The 16778-nt window shown below is 38.2% G+C and overlaps 1 protein-coding gene and 1 long non-coding RNA gene across 2 annotated transcripts; one reads left to right on the forward strand and one right to left on the reverse strand.

Annotated features, from left to right (window-relative positions):
- Window positions 1-614: 614 nt before the first annotated feature.
- Window positions 615-1535, forward strand: LOC146700252 (uncharacterized). The gene is made up of 2 exons (XR_014922530.1): window positions 615-751; window positions 899-1535. It is a non-coding gene; the product is annotated as an uncharacterized LOC146700252 (long non-coding RNA).
- ccna1 (cyclin A1) lies at window positions 1072-10592 on the reverse strand. The gene is made up of 9 exons (XM_085470401.1): window positions 10218-10592; window positions 6026-6172; window positions 3253-3472; window positions 3069-3163; window positions 2696-2922; window positions 2364-2568; window positions 2142-2255; window positions 1910-2043; window positions 1072-1774 (listed from the first exon to the last, which is right to left on the reverse strand). The coding sequence occupies exons 1-9, from the start codon at window positions 10218-10220 to the stop codon at window positions 1723-1725; spliced, it is 1197 nt and encodes a 398-aa protein (XP_085326527.1). The 5' UTR covers window positions 10221-10592; the 3' UTR covers window positions 1072-1722.
- Window positions 10593-16778: the final 6186 nt, after the last annotated feature.

The raw sequence follows: 16778 nt of genomic DNA on the forward strand, positions 1-16778 counted from the left end.
GACCTGCGTGCGAGCTTTCTAAAGCTTTCCCACACATCACTGGGAGACTACTAGGAAACTGAACTTCAATTACTGCCAAAAAAAAAAGAAAATGCTTCAAAGAGTCGTTATTTGAATCTTCAAGTGTTCTACTGACATTTAGGTTTGAAAATCCCCTCCTCATATCAGTTTTCTCTTAACTCTGCGGCGTCTTCTCGCGCTCCACCAGCCTCGCGCATCAAAGTAACCGGGATAGGCGCGAGAAAAAAAAAACCCTTCCGGCCAGTCCTTTCAAAGTAAACTCCAAACCGATTGTCCGTCTTTTAACTGTTGTAGATGCCTTGCCAGTCTAAAATCTACGAAACATATGTCAGTCCCGTCTGAATGATGATGACGATAAAGCCGTTTAGACCCCCAAATCACGGACTTTTATACATCCTTTAATTATACCTTTAAAAATTAAAGATGTCATTTTAAAGATGACAAATTAAAAACGCCGAAAATCCCGGTGTGATATTTAATTTACAATTTAATGCACAATTGTAACGGCGAATATGTAAAGCTATCTCATATTCACGTAATATGACATTTGTGCTTTTATTTTGGTAACTTTCTATGTGACCGGAAGTGAATGATGTAACGGTAAACAACTTGATGTGCAAAAGAGACGGAAGAAAACGGAAAACTAATGCTAACGGAGAAAAGGGAGAGAAGAATATAGTTAAATTGTACAAAAACGAATGGTTCTAGCTACAGTCGACAGGGGAACAAGGTTTGTAATGTATATGATTTAATTTGAGCAATCTGAAATGCATAATATGTATTATATAGTTTAATAGAAAACGGTTAGACCAGCGTAATGAGCGGTTAAGATGCTGTTACATGAATAATATGTTAATTGTTTTATTTGTTTGTCTAGCTCTTACGTTGGTTCGTTGTCTGATACACGGCAAGGAATAATAAAGGTCATTCAACAACCATCAGTTCTGGCCTTCTCAGTTCGACTGGATGCTACAACAATATTTAAACATTGCAATTTAAATGCATTAAGAATTTCATTCAGAAGAAGAAATAAAACACAGTGACAAAAACTCTTGTGAAACTATGAACTTTTATTGAAAAGTTCATACTATCTAAAAACATTTTTCAATCAGTCATAATACATAATTCTAGTAAACTACCACTAAATACTACCTTCCAAAACTTTTTCCATTGCCACCATGTACATATAAAAAGTGGCTTTTAGTTCACTTTTACATTAACTGCGCAGAATGGTGCCTTAGTTCAGGCTTAAAAGGCGGTTTGTTTTAATGCAAATCATTTTCTGTGTTAACATAAATCTTGCGGTTTGTGTTTGCAAGTATGTATTGCACATGTACAAGTGCTGTAGAAAAAAAAAGTTAATAAAAGTTTAAAAAGCACACACTGCAAATATATACAAATGTAAAAAGCAAATATTCTGCATGAAAAGACAATAGTGTGTGATGCAGGAAACCTTCTGAGGTAACCACTTCTACGGCATCTTACCAGAAAACAGACATTTTCATGCAAAACAACTCGAAAAATATCAGACATGGCTTATTATTGCAGATATCTGGATCATCTGGACAGGTTATTTTCATCTGCATAAATTTAAAAAAAAAAAGTCCAGATCGGCTTATATGAATAGTCTTGGCAGCAAATGCCACTTTGCTTGCTTGTTTTGTTCTTCATTTCATTGTGTCAGATGGGTGTAGCAGTGAGTCACGGGAAAAACAAAAAAGCAGGGGGAGTGATCCATGAAACGCCACAGTACCTGTAAACGGAGACAGAAAACATCATAAGGAAAGACAGAAAATAAGACATGCAAAACTGCACATGACAGGCTTTCATCTTATCATAGTTGTTTTTAAAGTGGTTTGAATTTTAAAATACATAAACCATTCCTTACTTTGAATTTTTGTACTTTTCTCTGATGCCCTGTAGTGGGCGACTCTCTGCGCTGGCGTATAGCTTGTACAGGTGAGTCAGGCAGGGAGAAATGTCAGCCATCGTGTATCCGCTAAAAGCCACTAAAGAATCGGGCTAAAGCAGAAAAACACAGGTTAAAAGTCACATTTTTTTCCTAATTTCTTAAGAAATTTCAATAAAATTAGATTAACCAAATAAAATATTAAACTTACCCATAAAGACGTATTTATGGTGTAGGAAGCTAGGCAGTAGGCTGCAGCAGCAACCATAGATGGGCTGTACTGTAGAAATGGATCCATTTCCAGCAGGCTTAACTCCGCCACATACTAGAAAGCAGAAATTAAAAAAAATACAATAAATAAAAATAGAAAATCATATCCATATTCCTTAAAGGCATTTGGCCTGACTATTGTTAAATGGTTCAATTTACTCACCAGGGCCAGGTTTTTGGTGTTGGCACAGACAGACTGGATGGCCATGAAAAGGTGAAGGAACGAGTTTATGGTGGGTGCCGCCAAGTTGAAGCCCAGCACACTTAGAAATGCTTGCTCCATCCGAAGCAGCTGTTTCTTAGTGTAGGTGTTGTCTGTGATGGTCACAAATTGGTCGAGTTTAGGAGGTGACTTCTCCTCATATTTTCTAAAAAAAAAAAAAAGTAGCAGATCAGATGGCATGTTATATGTAAGGTTGACTATTAGCACAGACTATTAGCAAAAAAGAAAAGGGAAAAAAAAGCATTGATCATTAGAAACAAACAGTGACTTACGCAGCAATCACCAAGGCAGCCGTGCCAACCAGCTGCAGCTTGCCTCGTTTCACATTTCCGATGAGGGAGAGAAATCGGTCCAAGTAATTGATAGCAAGATGAAGAGTTTCAGCTTGAAGTTGGAATTCCTGCGCCACCTCAGCCATCCAGTCCACCAGAACGACGCGCATATCATCCGTGATCTCTGGGTGTCTTTCTAAATACTTTGGCCTTGGCCTGAATGCAATCTGCAATCAGAAGCCAAAACATTATATAGTGAACTAAAGAACAACAAGTCACAATTACATTGCAATAAGGTTGAAAGAAATTATGGAGGTCACTGGGCAAATAAATAAATAAAAATAACCAAACATACAAACAAAAAAATTCAAACCTCATTATTCCTCAAGTGCTGGTGAATATCTCTGGCATACTCCACACAAAAAACCTCCTCAGATTCAGAAGGCGTAGAAGCATCCTGGCGTGGACCTATAAAAGTAAAAAGTAATGAGCATTAAGGAAAGAGGAAAAAACAACAAGTTTTCTTGGTAGATTCTTTTTTAATCTGTCATACTCACTTGAACTCAGCTCCAGCATGATTACCATATCTTCATTGTGCAGGGCATTGGTTTCCTCATCTTGGTAATTACGGTGTCCGACAACTTCTTCGCCAGAAGCCGCAAGGACAACTTCGCAAGCCTCTTCCACGTACACATCAAAGCTGGAGCTGGAAGGGCAGCCCAGACAGTTGAGTTGAGAGCTTTCTGAGGTTGAGCTGTGTCTGGAAAACTGGCCACCCTGAAAATGATAATAACCCAACATGATGGCCTTGGTTCCTTAAAAAGAAGAGAGCTGGATTTCTTGCGTGATGTTTCCCTTCTCCTCCACGAGTCTTGTTCAGTTTTGAAATAACAGAGGAGAGAACTTCCAGATATATAAACCCCCAGTGGGACTTGGTCCTGAGAGTCGCTGACCTACTATTGGGTCGACACATGAGTGAAGGTATGAAAAAGGGGCGTTGATCATTACTGAGAATGGGGACAAAGGGTGAAGCCTCTATCTACCATTGTCCCATTCATCATCGTTTGATTTGTTAAAATTATCTGAGGCAACTTGATTGGCAGCTGAAACTCCTGAGAAAGCTTCCCAAGTCGTCAACCACCACCCGTTTTCAACGATGGTCGTTCACAGTGGACAAAGGCAAGGCAAGGCAAGGCAAGTTTATTTGTATAGCACAATTCAACAACAAGGTGATTCAAAGTGCTTTACAGAGACATTAGAAACAAGAACAAATAAAAAGCATGATTTAAAATTGATTAAAACAAGCAAATAAACTAACTAACTAATTAACAAACAAACAAACAAACAAACAACAGTATATAAAATCAAAACAGATAAAATCAGAACAGTAGATAAAATCAGTAGTTAAATGTAAGTTTTGAAATTTAAGCTTAAAGTGTGGATTTGGTGCTTTATTCAAATGCAGCTGAGAACAGGTGAGTCTTCAACCTGGATTTAAATAAACTGAGTGTTTCAGCTGATCTGAGGCTTTCTGGGAGTTTGTTCCAGATATAAGGAGCATAAAAGCTGAATGCAGCTTCTCCGTGTCTGGTTCTGACTCTGGGAACTGATAAAAGACCGGATCCAGATGACCTGAGGGATCTGGAAGGTTCATACTGGGTCAGGAGGTCACTGATGTATTTTGGTCCTAAACCATTCAGAGCTTTATAGGCCAGCATCAGAACTTTAAAGTCTATCCTCTGACGGACAGGCAGCCAGTGTAAAGACCTCAGAGCTGGACTGATGTGGTCCACTTTTTTGGTCTTAGTGAGGACTCGAGCAGCAGAGTTCTGAATGAGCTGTAGTTGTCTGACTGATTTTTTAGGTAGACCTGTAAAGATGCTGTTACAGTAATCAAGCCTACTAAAGATGAATGCATGGACTAGTTTTTCCAGGTCCTGTTGAGACATCAGATCTTTTATCCTTGATATATTCTTGAGGTGATAGTAAGCTGACTTTGTTATTGTCTTAATGTGTTTTTCTAAGTTTAGGTCTGCATCCATCACTACACCCAAATTTCTCGCCTGGTTTGTGGTTTTTAGATGTATAGATTGAAGTTCTCTGGTGACCTGTAATCGTTTTTCTTTGGCACCAAAGACTAAGGCCTCCTTTACACCTTTCTCAAACCGTCTGTTTTCTCAGTCCAGACATTGTGAACATTAGCGAGAGTTTCCTTTCTCCTTTGATCAATCTAGTGGAGTCTTGTGTTGCACTGGCACTGATCAAAGCTTTTATTCATGCAGTGCTTAACAAATTTATCCGACCAACTCCTAGTGTAAGGTTTATTACTCATCCACCCTAAATCAGCAGTATTGATAATAACCAAAAACACTTTTCTAATTCATTTCTAGTCTTAATTTTTATTTTTATTTCATTTTAACCTTTTGCTTCAAGTCAAATGTTTCAGTCTTAGTTTTAGTTGTTAGTTGTTAGTAATTCACTTTATTATGGTGGGCACATACCAGAGACAAGATTTAAGGACATCAGTAAATACATTACAATAACGACCCATTACCTTTTGAAAGCAGTTGACACAGTCATCCACAGTCTCAATAAACACAACTATCAAAGCCTCATGAGGCAATTTCTGATAAAAAAAAAACACTATTTATTATTATTTATTTTATTTAGTTTTCCAAGTTCACAAAGTAATTTAACTTTTTTTCAAAGGTCTGCTTTTTAGTTTTTTGTGTCTAGTTTTAATTTTCAGTTTAGATTTAACAACCTTGGTTTCTGTAATATTAATCTACCAATACGCATAAGCTCTTTAATCAGAATGACAATTTTAAGTATAAAATATAATTATTACTGTTATTTTGGTGAACAGTTCATTTTCAATTTTACTGTTTTACAAAAAAGCAGGAAAATGATGTGATTACGAAGCCAAACTAAAATTATTTACTTGCATTCCTGAACAGAAAAATCCATTTTAGATGTTAAATCTTATGCTTGATTAATTTCTGGCTTCTCAGACAAGACCAGTATGTTGGTAAATACAGTAATTGCTAGTTTTAAAAAGGTTTTGAGGTATTTCTAAAATATTTAATTTTTCTTGTTTTTATGGTGTAATAAATTTGCTGTACCTGGCTCATGTGACAATAGTAGCTCAGTGACCTTCGGGATGACATCCAATGGCACAATCTCCATTAGAGGTTGAATATCAAATGAAGAAGCCTCTTAAATGAAAGCTGAAACATTTACTTTGTCCTAGATGACTGAGAACCAACATAGACAAGCTAACATGATTGTCACGTTAACAGCGGTGGGGAGTGTTTTTTCTCTGTCACCTACCTGGCTGAGGGATCGACCTCGCAGTTCATTTTCTGACAAGACTCCGAGCACCGTCCGCTGTTTGGACCTCTGCAGTGTATCTACTCTGGCTGAGGGTGCCATATTTTCTTTGCTGGCTCGACTGCGTTGACTTTTGCTAAAGTTCATCTTTAAACAAAGACATTGGAAAAGAACAAGTAAAAAATATGATTTTTTTTATCCAGAAAGATTATAATGATTATCAGGTCTCTGTCAGTTTCCTGTATACATTGGCAAACACAGCAAGCAAGTATGAAGACTTTACTTTCAGAGTAAAAATGCTTTAAAGCAGTATAGCAGCCAAACAGGATTGCAAGTGACTGATTTTAAGTTAGAGAAATGTTGGAAAACACATTACAGGTTTCGCAGCGCTAAAGTGGATGAAGTTGTTTGTTTTTTTAATAAAACTATCACATAGAAAATATCATATAAGGGAGATCAACTACAGTTTTAGTCAGAAGTTTATACGCATTCATCATGTGCATCAAAGTCATGGTCACTTTGGGCTTTTAATTATCACTTTCAACTGCTCTTTTAACAGGGTGCAATATTTGTACAGCATCTTTAATAGCTTTCTATAATTCTCACAGGCTCAAAAGTACACACACAGGCTTTAAAATATACATACACACCCCACTAACCTATGGTATAAGTTTCTCTTTGGTTAAATGTCTCTTAGCATGTTGTGGCTCAACCACATGCTTTTGGTAGCCATCAACGAGTTTCTGGCATAATTCTGGGTAGATCTCTTCTTGACAGAATTGGTAGGGTTCATATTTAAACTAGGGTGGACATGTGTCACAGATTATCAGTCGTGTTGAGGTCAGGGCTTTGGGAAGGCCATTCCAGAAGCTTAATTTTAGCCTGCTTTATCCATTACAAAACCAGTTTTGTGTTTGGGATCACAGTTCACACCCGACTGTGTCCAAGCTTCAGCCATCTAACTGTTGTTTTGATGTGAAGTTGATGAATTACATATCATTATTCCTTACTACATTTACTTGTCATTGAGGCCAAATAGCTTAATCTTTGTCTATGATTACGTGGATAAGCTCGAGTCGTTAGCCAACACCCGTTTTGAACGATGGTCGTTCACAGATGGGGGCTTTGGTTTCCTTTACTGCTTTCTCAAACCGTCTGTCTTCTCTGGCCCAGAATGTAAACCCTGCCAAGAGTGTCCTTCCCTCTTTGAGTCATGATCAACATAGCCAAGTCTTTTTCTGATGAGATGACGTGCCTCTGGAGTGTAATGATTAAAGCTTTTATTCCTATATTGCTTAACAAATTTATCAGACCCCCCTCCCAATGTAAGGGTTGTTCCTAAACCCCTCTGGCCATAAAACATTTCTCCAACAGGAATTTGGGTCATCCATGTATGCACTTGCAAATTTCAGATGAGCACGAAGGTGAAAGTTTGTGTCTTCTTCCAGACTTCAGGCACATCTGAATAACTTGTACTTATATAGTCTAGTTTGAATTGATGATCTTGGAATCTGCAGGTGTCTAGAAATTGTTTAGCGACGTTCCCAACTTCTGTAACTCTACGATTCTCCGTCTTAGATCTTCACTGAGTTTCTTAGACGTCCCTATTGTTCTGAGCATTGGTCAATCCAATGAGTGCTGTCAAACAAATCTTTTTTGTCCTGGCAAATGAAAATAACAGTTGTAGTCGACCATAATCACTAATAATGAGTTAACACTCCTTGGCCTTTTCAAGACTTTGTACAACTTTTTGACCACTTATAAAAAGATTTAAGTGAATGCATGTATTTGAGCCCGTATGTATAATTGTGACCCTGTGTGGATTAGAGAAAAGTCAATTCAAACTTCTGACCACAGCTGAATGTCCTTTTAGTTTCTCCAATGTAGAATATAGTTACTGTTTGTGTCCCTGCTGGCATCATGGGTGGAATTTCTATATAAAATTTGTACTGTTCCCTTTTTAAAGCTCTACTGATTCTAGTTTGTCACAGATTTCCAGCTCATTTTGACTCCAATCACTCTCCACCTCCTGTTTTTCTAAAAACAGGAGATGGAGCATGTATGGCAGGGATGATGCTCAGTGTTGTGCTGCGTATACTATAATTAAAACTGCTTTTACTGAAACTGTTTGGTTGAAGATGGCAAAACCCAAAATTAGCAGGGCATTCATGTCATTGATAAGTAAATGTAAACTTCTAACCACAACTGTAGCTATCAAATACAAGAGGCAGGGACCGGTGAAGCTACGTGAAAAAAAAAAATGCATGGATTGATCAGTTTACTATTACTAAAAACTGCTGGTATTAAATGAGTTAAACAACTAAAAGTTGAAAAGTGAATCTTTCAGCTCTGCAAGTAAAAATACACAAAAAAAATGGTAAAAGAGAGAAAAGTCATAGGTCATCTTAAATCTACACCAACTGAGGTCATAGCAACAAAAAAACTGTTTGCAAAAGTGTTACACCGTGTATTCCTGAGCATGTCCTTTTTCAATACTACAGTGAGAGAGAATGGGTTTGTAACTCTTACAAATGACATCTTGATGTCATTTTTACTCACTTTGGCAAGGACTGCCTAAAGCTAGTGCGTGAGTAAGATGGCGGATCACAGGAACCGAGATTCAGTCGCGGATTGCAGAAAAATTACGAGTCTAAATCTATAAATGAAATCCTCTGTTAAGGGTCTCCAAGCTTCACAAATCATAGAGTCACCTGCTAAACAAACAGGTGAGACAGTTTTGTTTTGTTTTTACCATTAATGTACTAAAAATCAGAGGAAAAGCAGATCCAATAAAGACTTTGAGATAAGTAAACTCTTCAAAATGTATCTGAATTTAAAGTATGAGATCAGGCAGTAAAGGAAATTTGATCTACTTTTGATCTAATAATCAGAAGTTGTGTGTCACAAACATCAACACACTATGTAGACAAATATGGCATAAACATGGGCGTGCCATAAGTTCCCCAGTTTCACCTAGAATGTCTACTTTGCATATGGAGGAAGTGAAAGAAGGGGTCTATTATCCTGTTCTGAAATACCACTGAGCCATATAAATATATCAGGACACAGTTCGCTAATTACATTAACTCATGGTCATTGATTAGTGGTCATGACAACTGTATACAGTCATAAAACTGAACTCACAGCCCATCGTTAGTCAGTGCATGCGCTGTTTAGAAGGGTGGGAAAACCTGGAGTCAGCTAAGACTGAAGAAGTCATTCGGATGAGTGGTGAAAAGTTTCTCCCACTGAAAATGCGACGCCCAGATGAACAGAATCAACTTTCTGTGACTTCAGAAGCATAATCCACTATTAGGATGTTAAAAAGTATAAAAGTTCCCATTCACTAAGCGTGTGAACACAGTGTCTTTTCAGTAATTCTATTTTTTAAAAAGGCATGTTTTTAATCTTTCAGTAAGGAAAGATTAGTATGCATTGTTTTCATATTTTCTAAAAATGAAATAAAGAATCATTTACAGTGGTGTGAAAAGTCCTGAGCCACCCTTCCTTTCTTTATATTTTAGAAAAATTTAAAAAAAGAAGGTTTTTTGGAGGACAGATTTATTGAAATGTGCAAACATACATGCAAATGCAGGATACATTTCAAAATTTTCGACTGAAAATTCTTCGCCAAAAAAAGCAGTTAGAATAAATTATGATGTTTTTGTGTCGGCCTTTTTAAGTATGATATTAAAAATTGTTTATTTGCTAAGTTGTTGTAGATGCAACATTGATATATTATTTTTAAGCTTTAATCATTCGTGTCAGTGTTAAGTGCCTTATCAAACAAACAAATAAATAAAAGAAACCCGAAGAAAACAAAAATATTACTCGGACCGGACAGAAAATGGGTGGAAAAAAAAACACTGTGAAAGCTCTTTAGAAAGCCTGGAGAGCTACTGCTCAAGACCACTTAAAAAATACAAGACAGTCTGGATCATTGGAGGAAAAATATCCAGGAATCAGGGGTGACTCCGGACCTGCACGGCACTATGAATATTCCCGGTGCAATTATGGTCTCACATTGCCATGGTTACTAAAAATTAGCAGAAGGAATCAGTCAGAAAAAAATCAAGGAAAACAGGATGTTGCACTGTGAAAACACAGTGCATAACCCCGATGTATCACAGACCACTGCCAGCTCATGGTTACATGTACTTTTTAGTGTATTTGTTCCTAACTGTAAACTCACCATGATCAGGATCAGTGCAGTTAGCAGTTTAGCGTTTCAGCGTCACCACCACCGACCAAGTCGGACAATCGACAGCTGCCCCTGACTTGGTTGTTAATAATCTGTACCAACAGCGCCCTCTGGATCTCTTCGCGTGACTTGAAGCAGGTTTCTGGGTGTAGCAGGTTTTTTTTACTTTCTTTCGGCGATGTTTGCCTCGAAAATCAGCTATTTCCTCCTGAGTCTCTGTCCAATCACGTGGCAGAACGCAACCGCCGACGGTCAACGTCACATGGGTTACTGGATTTATCCGCTCAATATTTTCCCTTGATTGATTAGTTTTATTTGAACTCTTCACAACTTCGACTCTACATATTATAGATCAATCTTAACTGATGCCCTGAGGCGAGAAAAATGAGTTGTGTTCGGTCAGTGTGTTTTATTAAATCTACAGGTGCTGCAGGGGCTGTAGGAGAATTATTGAACAGGAAGGCTGCCTGCATGTATAAGTTATTAATACTCTTCGCCATACTCCACATATAAATAGTCTTTGCCAAAAAAGGGAAAAGAAGAAAAAGAAAAGATTATTTCTGTGAATCGTAGAGGACTTTATCATTTTATAACATGCTGAAAAAACTGCTTGACAGAGAATCTCACTTGGCCTTTTTCCCTCTTCTGCTTTATGAATAATGTTAAATATTATTTTTAAATTCACTTTCTTACCATATTCGTCATCTATAAAGTTGTGGGTGTTACAAAAATATACACACTGATTAACCCTAACTTTTGTAAAGTTTTGAGTACAAAATCTATTTACCTACTTTTATTTTCACAACTATAAATATAAATATTATATTATATTATAAATAATATTAACGTTGTGTCTTCTCTCACTCACGTGCTAAAACATGGGAAACCTGGTAATGGATGGAGGAACAATGTGACAGCAGAAAGTAAAGATGACATTTATCTGGGTCACTGTTTAAATCTGCTGACTCCATCAAGCAGCATTTGGTGAAACACCTGAAGCTGTACAGGCCTGATTACACAACCATGTGTGGTCAGAAGTTTACTTTCAGTCATCATGGACATGGATGTCATAGCAATTTGTGGGATTTTGATGATTTCTTTCAATTTCTCAATCAGATGCTTTTAGAAGCCATCATAAGGAGATGTAGGACTGTAGGACTGGATTCTCTCATACATCACATCAATGCACATGCACTCTAATAATAATAACATGATGTACCTCATTACTATACCTCAGTAACCTGTTTACTCCACTGTAAACTGTTACTTTGCACACTGTTTATTTGCACAGTTTTTTATAATTTCTTCAATTTGTTTATTGCACATTTTATTTTAAAATGTAACTTTCATTCTTAGTTCAAACTTTACTTCTTAGGTTAAATTCTTAATTTATTCTTTACATATTATTCTTTACAAGCTTACTTCAATGTTTTGTTTTGTTTTATCTATTATGCAACTCTTATATCCGTTTTCCTGTAAATGTTTCCTGTAGTTTTATGGTCGGGCATTGCAGAGCAACAAGCATTTCACTGCATGTCGTACTGTGTATGATTGTGAATGTGACAAATAAAATTTGAAATGTGAAATTTGAACTTTCATGGCAGAATTGACTGAGTTCATTTAAATGGGTTGATTTTCTGGCACTGAGCCATCTTTTAAGCTGTAGTCAATAAAGATCCATAAGTAGAAGACAAGTTATCATGTTAAAAGACTTTTGTAGAACCTTCAGCACCACGTCTTGATGCAGGCTCAATCATGCAGGTAAGGAAGTCACAGAAAGTTGATTTTGTTCATCTTGATGTAGCGTTTTCAGTGGGAGAAATGTTTCCTTACTCAGGTTTCCTGAAAGCTTCCCCAAACCTATAAACAATACCTCTGCACAATGACTGAAACTAGCACCTCTGGTGAACAATGGGCTGTGAGGTCAGTTCTTTGATCATTAATATGCAAATTGTCATGACCATTGATCAACAGCCACTGATCAAAGACAAGCAGCAATGCAAATAATATCTTTTACATTTTTAAGATGACACATTGTCGGAGTCACAACTGATCCATTATTAGATAACTACACCAAAAAAACAAAAACAAACAAGCAGAAAACAAAGCGGAAACATTCATATCCAAACATTAAAATGTATTCCAAGAAGCTATAAATTGCTAGAAGCTAAAAAATACCTTTATGTAATGTGCCCCTGAACAGGGAGTTTCCATGTACATAAGTATAAACACAAAAATGTGTAGTCAGTGGATTCACAGAGAATGAATGATCTTTATTGAAGCCTGTGTGTGTTTTGCCTGAGAAAAATGAGTGCACATTTTGTGTAGTCCATCAGGTGGCAGGCTTTCTCTTCAGTCATGGTGCAAGGAAATAATAATAATAAGATTTGAATAAAATTCTAAGCATATGACACTGTGACCCTGTTAAATTTAATTTAGCAAAAAAGCCCTGAACTTTTGCCCACTCGGGAAAGGAGGTGATGCAAATCGAGGAAATGTTCAGCTAATTAAAATTCCAAAGTGTCTCAAAGTCTATGTCTTTCTTTGGCAACAGACCTTGTGGAATAATCTTGAGTTGTTGTTTTTATTAGTGTTATTTAGTCACAGCAGGAACTACAGGTATAGAGGTATTTAGGAAGCAGTCATGCTGCTGCTGAGTTTAGAAATTCCCACTTTTAGCCTTTCGGTCACAAGGATGCTTCTTTAGCCTCGAGTCAATCATTGCTCTTAATATGTTCTGACACTAGTATTTGATGTAAGGGTCCTTCGCTTGTAGCCGACTGTGCCTTTTTACGGGCACATTACCAAACCTTCCACCTTTAAACAGAGTCCACAGTGTCTCAAAACGACCCTTTTTAGACATGTTTTCCTCACACATATAACAATATATTCATGTATTTAAAATTCATGTTTGATGATTTGGATTTAAACAGTGTTTTCATGCCACAGCAGAGGAAGGAGCATCTTTCTTCCACTGTTATTGGTCATTTTTAAACTCAGCTGTGTATTCTTTTCCTCCAAAGTAATGTAATGTAAATTGATACGTTAAAATTTGAATCATCCGTCATCTGTTGAATCAGTGTGTGGGAGAAACAAACACAAACAGGAGGATGTTACGTCGAGGGAGAGCAGTAATTTTCTTTCTAACAGGAAAAATGCTTTTGGAACTTTGTTCTACCAAAGACCTGATAATATATCCTTGCCTATTTTATACAGTAGGCATGGGGGATAAGGTTTCCTGATGTGGTTATTTTCTTCTGTTAAAATAAAATCAATATCTGCACAGGCACCAGCTCATGGGACACAAAGTCTGTCCGTCTTCCTCTGTTTTCTTAATCTCTCATTCTCATTTCCGTTCATTCCCTAAGCAGATGCAGATTGCCCGTGACAGATAGCATAGGGCTGGTACCATTTCATTAGTGGGATGCATTGCCAGTGAAAGGCTTGGATGCATCAGATGTGCTGGGGGTTTAAGCAGGACAGTCCAGGAGACACCAAGCTGAGGACGAGTTTCATATCTCTAGGAGGCCTTTGGTCCAGAGGTGTTACAGTGCTGAGAGGGACCAGAGCTGAGACTGTCTCCCATCCTGAGCACAGAAAAGTTCAAAAATAGAAGCAAGGATGATGAAAGTTGCCACTAACTTGAAGGATAAGGAGATGAAAAGGCATCCCCAATCTGCTGAGGATTATTCTTGCTGGACAGATATTTTCAAATTCACTGGTTTTTGCAAGAAGAAAAAAGATTTAATTGGTCATGAATGTATCATCAGAGTCCAGTGAATCATCCCAGTGATGGCACATTTAGAGGATGGCAAACTGGAATGTAGTCAGATATATCTTCTTACAGTTGCCTTTTACCTTTTGTCATTTTCATGCTACAGCTGCTCAAAGAAGAGGAAATATTATGTAGCTAACCTACACTGGCAGCTCAGCCTGATTAAGCTTATCCCAATCCCTATTCCCACAAGCCCATTGTATGGCGTTGTCTCTGCAGCCTATCTGCACACGCAAACACCACACAGAAGAGGTCTTTAACTCTAGCATTGCTTTGTTAGTTGCTGCCAACACAGGCCTCGTGTGGGGTTGAAAACTGATCAGCAGCAGTGACTGGCTCTTAAAGAAGGCAATCAGTGCTTTAATAAGCACATTTTCAAATCAGAGAACTCCAAAGAGGACAAATCATCTGTGCCAAACTGAAGAAAACTGCAGGACGGAGTCTAAGTGCTCGCAGGAGATGCCAACAACCTACATTAAATATGATGACTACAATCTTCCTCCCTTGTCTCTTAACTAAAGGTCATATTGTTTCCCACCGTCCACCCACTCTATTTATTGTTTACTTATAAGCTGTCATGTAGATTTAAGGACTTTTTAATCAGGGATATGATGCGGAAGCTTGGTGCCAGTCTGATTCATTAAGAGGTCCATCACTGCAGTAAACCAGAGGCATGAAAGGAAAATTAGCACAGAGAGCAGGGGTGTGCTATTGTCTGTTTCTTATAATGGCAGGATAATTATGTTGCTTAAATCAGGATGCCGTATAACACACACACACACACACAGGCTGTTCAGTTTATAACCCCAGGGCTACACTTTATATCACGGCGTGCCACAATAACAAACCTTTGACAAAAACTTTGTTTACTGCTTTTTTCTTCTTCTTTTTTTTCCTTTTCATTAATTAAAAAAATGAGAGGAAAACATAAAGGAGGAGAGAGCAGAACAGAAAACAAAGTCAACTACTTGATATTCACAGCAAAGACAAAACGATTCAGTAATCACGCTGAAAGACAAAGTGCCGCGTTTTGTCCTTGTATCCCCAGTACCTTCTGCGGACTGCTCGTACATCAAATATCTCCCAGTCAGAGCTGTGGGACATATGAATTATGAATGTCTGAGTAAGAGACTAAGGGCTTCTATTTTTTTTTTTTTTTTTTGCAATTTAAGGGCCTCAAATCTTTTGGTGCAGTAAATTATTCATATATTCAAATGAATCTGACTTTGAGGATGTTTTTCTTTCTTCTCCTCTTTCATGAATTTAGAGTGTACCCTGCAGAAGGAGAGCGCCAAAAAATTGCAAAGTGCTATTAATGGTGAAGTTTGGAGTAGGATGGTGCCTCGGTCGGCTGTCGGACTTTTGAGCTTACGCTTGTGCTCTTGTGGTCGAGCTGCCGCACTGCTAGGGGGTGGTTTGAGACAGCCCCAGTATCACATTGCTATCTCTCATTGTTATTCTGGACAAGTGCTCGCCTATCAGGCTTCTGTCCTCTGTGTGTGTGTGCGTGGACATGTGGGTGTGTCACTGATACGCCTCAGTATGTTCGTTCTGCTCCACGCTCTCAGATCTCTGAAGATCACTCTGATTGGCACGCCACCGCCATGAGACGAAAAGCGGCAGTGTGCTGCATATTTATTGGTTTCAGAATCTTTCAAATGTCACTAATAATTTCGTACATCTTGGAGACAAAGGCACGCTGCCTCCCCGTGATTAAAGACGCAGCAATACTTTCTCCTGCAGTCAGGAGAGGATATGAAGCAGTTTTCCTGTGCTCATCACAGAGGGAAATTTTGTTTTTTATGAGCCTCCCTCTCAGCGGGATGCTCGGCAAATTGGTTCAAATTACCAGAGGGATGTAAATCATATCTTGCGGCACATCTAAAATGTACGCATCTTGGAACATAATCCGTAACTAATATTGTGACACTTTCCTGCCGTTTATCTCAGAGTTCATAGTTGTGTTCACACGGGTTTTAGCAAACAGAGATTTCCTTTGCAGCTGTACCCTGACTGCTGCATGTTTCTTCTCATTAACATGCAGTGCAGAGACTGGTGTCCTTACAAGGGCAGCTCTAGGATGGCATGGACTGAGAACAGGCTGGGAAATCAGGGAGTGACATGGAATCGGCAGCTACTTCTTCGCCTTCTGGGATTAGTGACAAAAGCCAGCTGAGGCCGAAGCGCTTATCTCTATCCTTCAGTCCTCTTTCTTGCTCTTACACACACACACACACACACATGAAACAAAAACGCACACAAGAACATTTGAGTTTGCACAGAGTGAGGGTGCATGTACTCCCATTGCCTTAATTAGCTTTGCCTAGCATATTCCCTATTTAGAAAAAAAGTTGTCCGCAGTGATTCCCTTTGATAGGTTTAGAAATAGTCTTCTATGGTGTGAGATCAGGCCAAATAATTATTAGAGTAGTTAAATGAAATGCAAAACCAGCTTCTTATTGGGTTGCCAATCAAAATATAGTCATATATATATTTGTGCAGATCCAATAAATCAAAGCCCTTTTTCTAGCATAGCTGTCAGAGTACGTACACCTGAATACCAGCGGTGATGTTTGCCGATGCTGGATTTGGATGTTAAATAAAGTCATCTCATCTCTGCCCTGCGTTCTTCTTTGCTGCTATTCCTCTCTGGTGCGCATGTCAGCGGGCAGATGGCAGGAGATAGAGGCATCTGTGGAGGAGGAGGTGCCTTTTTCCCTTCACAGAGCAGAGACAGGTGACATCTGCCACACAATTAACACCTCATGAATACCATT

The sequence above is a fragment of the Copadichromis virginalis genome, linkage group LG10 (assembly GCF_057382275.1).
Source record: "Copadichromis virginalis isolate Kocher_CV1m ecotype Utaka linkage group LG10, C_Virginalis_male_GT1.1, whole genome shotgun sequence".
Lineage (NCBI taxonomy): Eukaryota > Metazoa > Chordata > Actinopteri > Cichliformes > Cichlidae > Copadichromis > Copadichromis virginalis.

What these genes read in the sequence shown, in the direction of transcription:
- ccna1 (XM_085470401.1), bottom strand. An exon ending in AGCACTTGAGGAATAATGAG is followed by an intron (nt 2,923 to 3,068) that starts GTTTGAATTTTT and finishes TTCTGATTGCAG; the next exon opens with ATTGCATTCAGGCCAAGGCC. An exon ending in GAAAAGTACAAAAATTCAAA is followed by an intron (nt 1,775 to 1,909) that starts GTAAGGAATGGT and finishes CTCCGTTTACAG; the next exon opens with GTACTGTGGCGTTTCATGGA.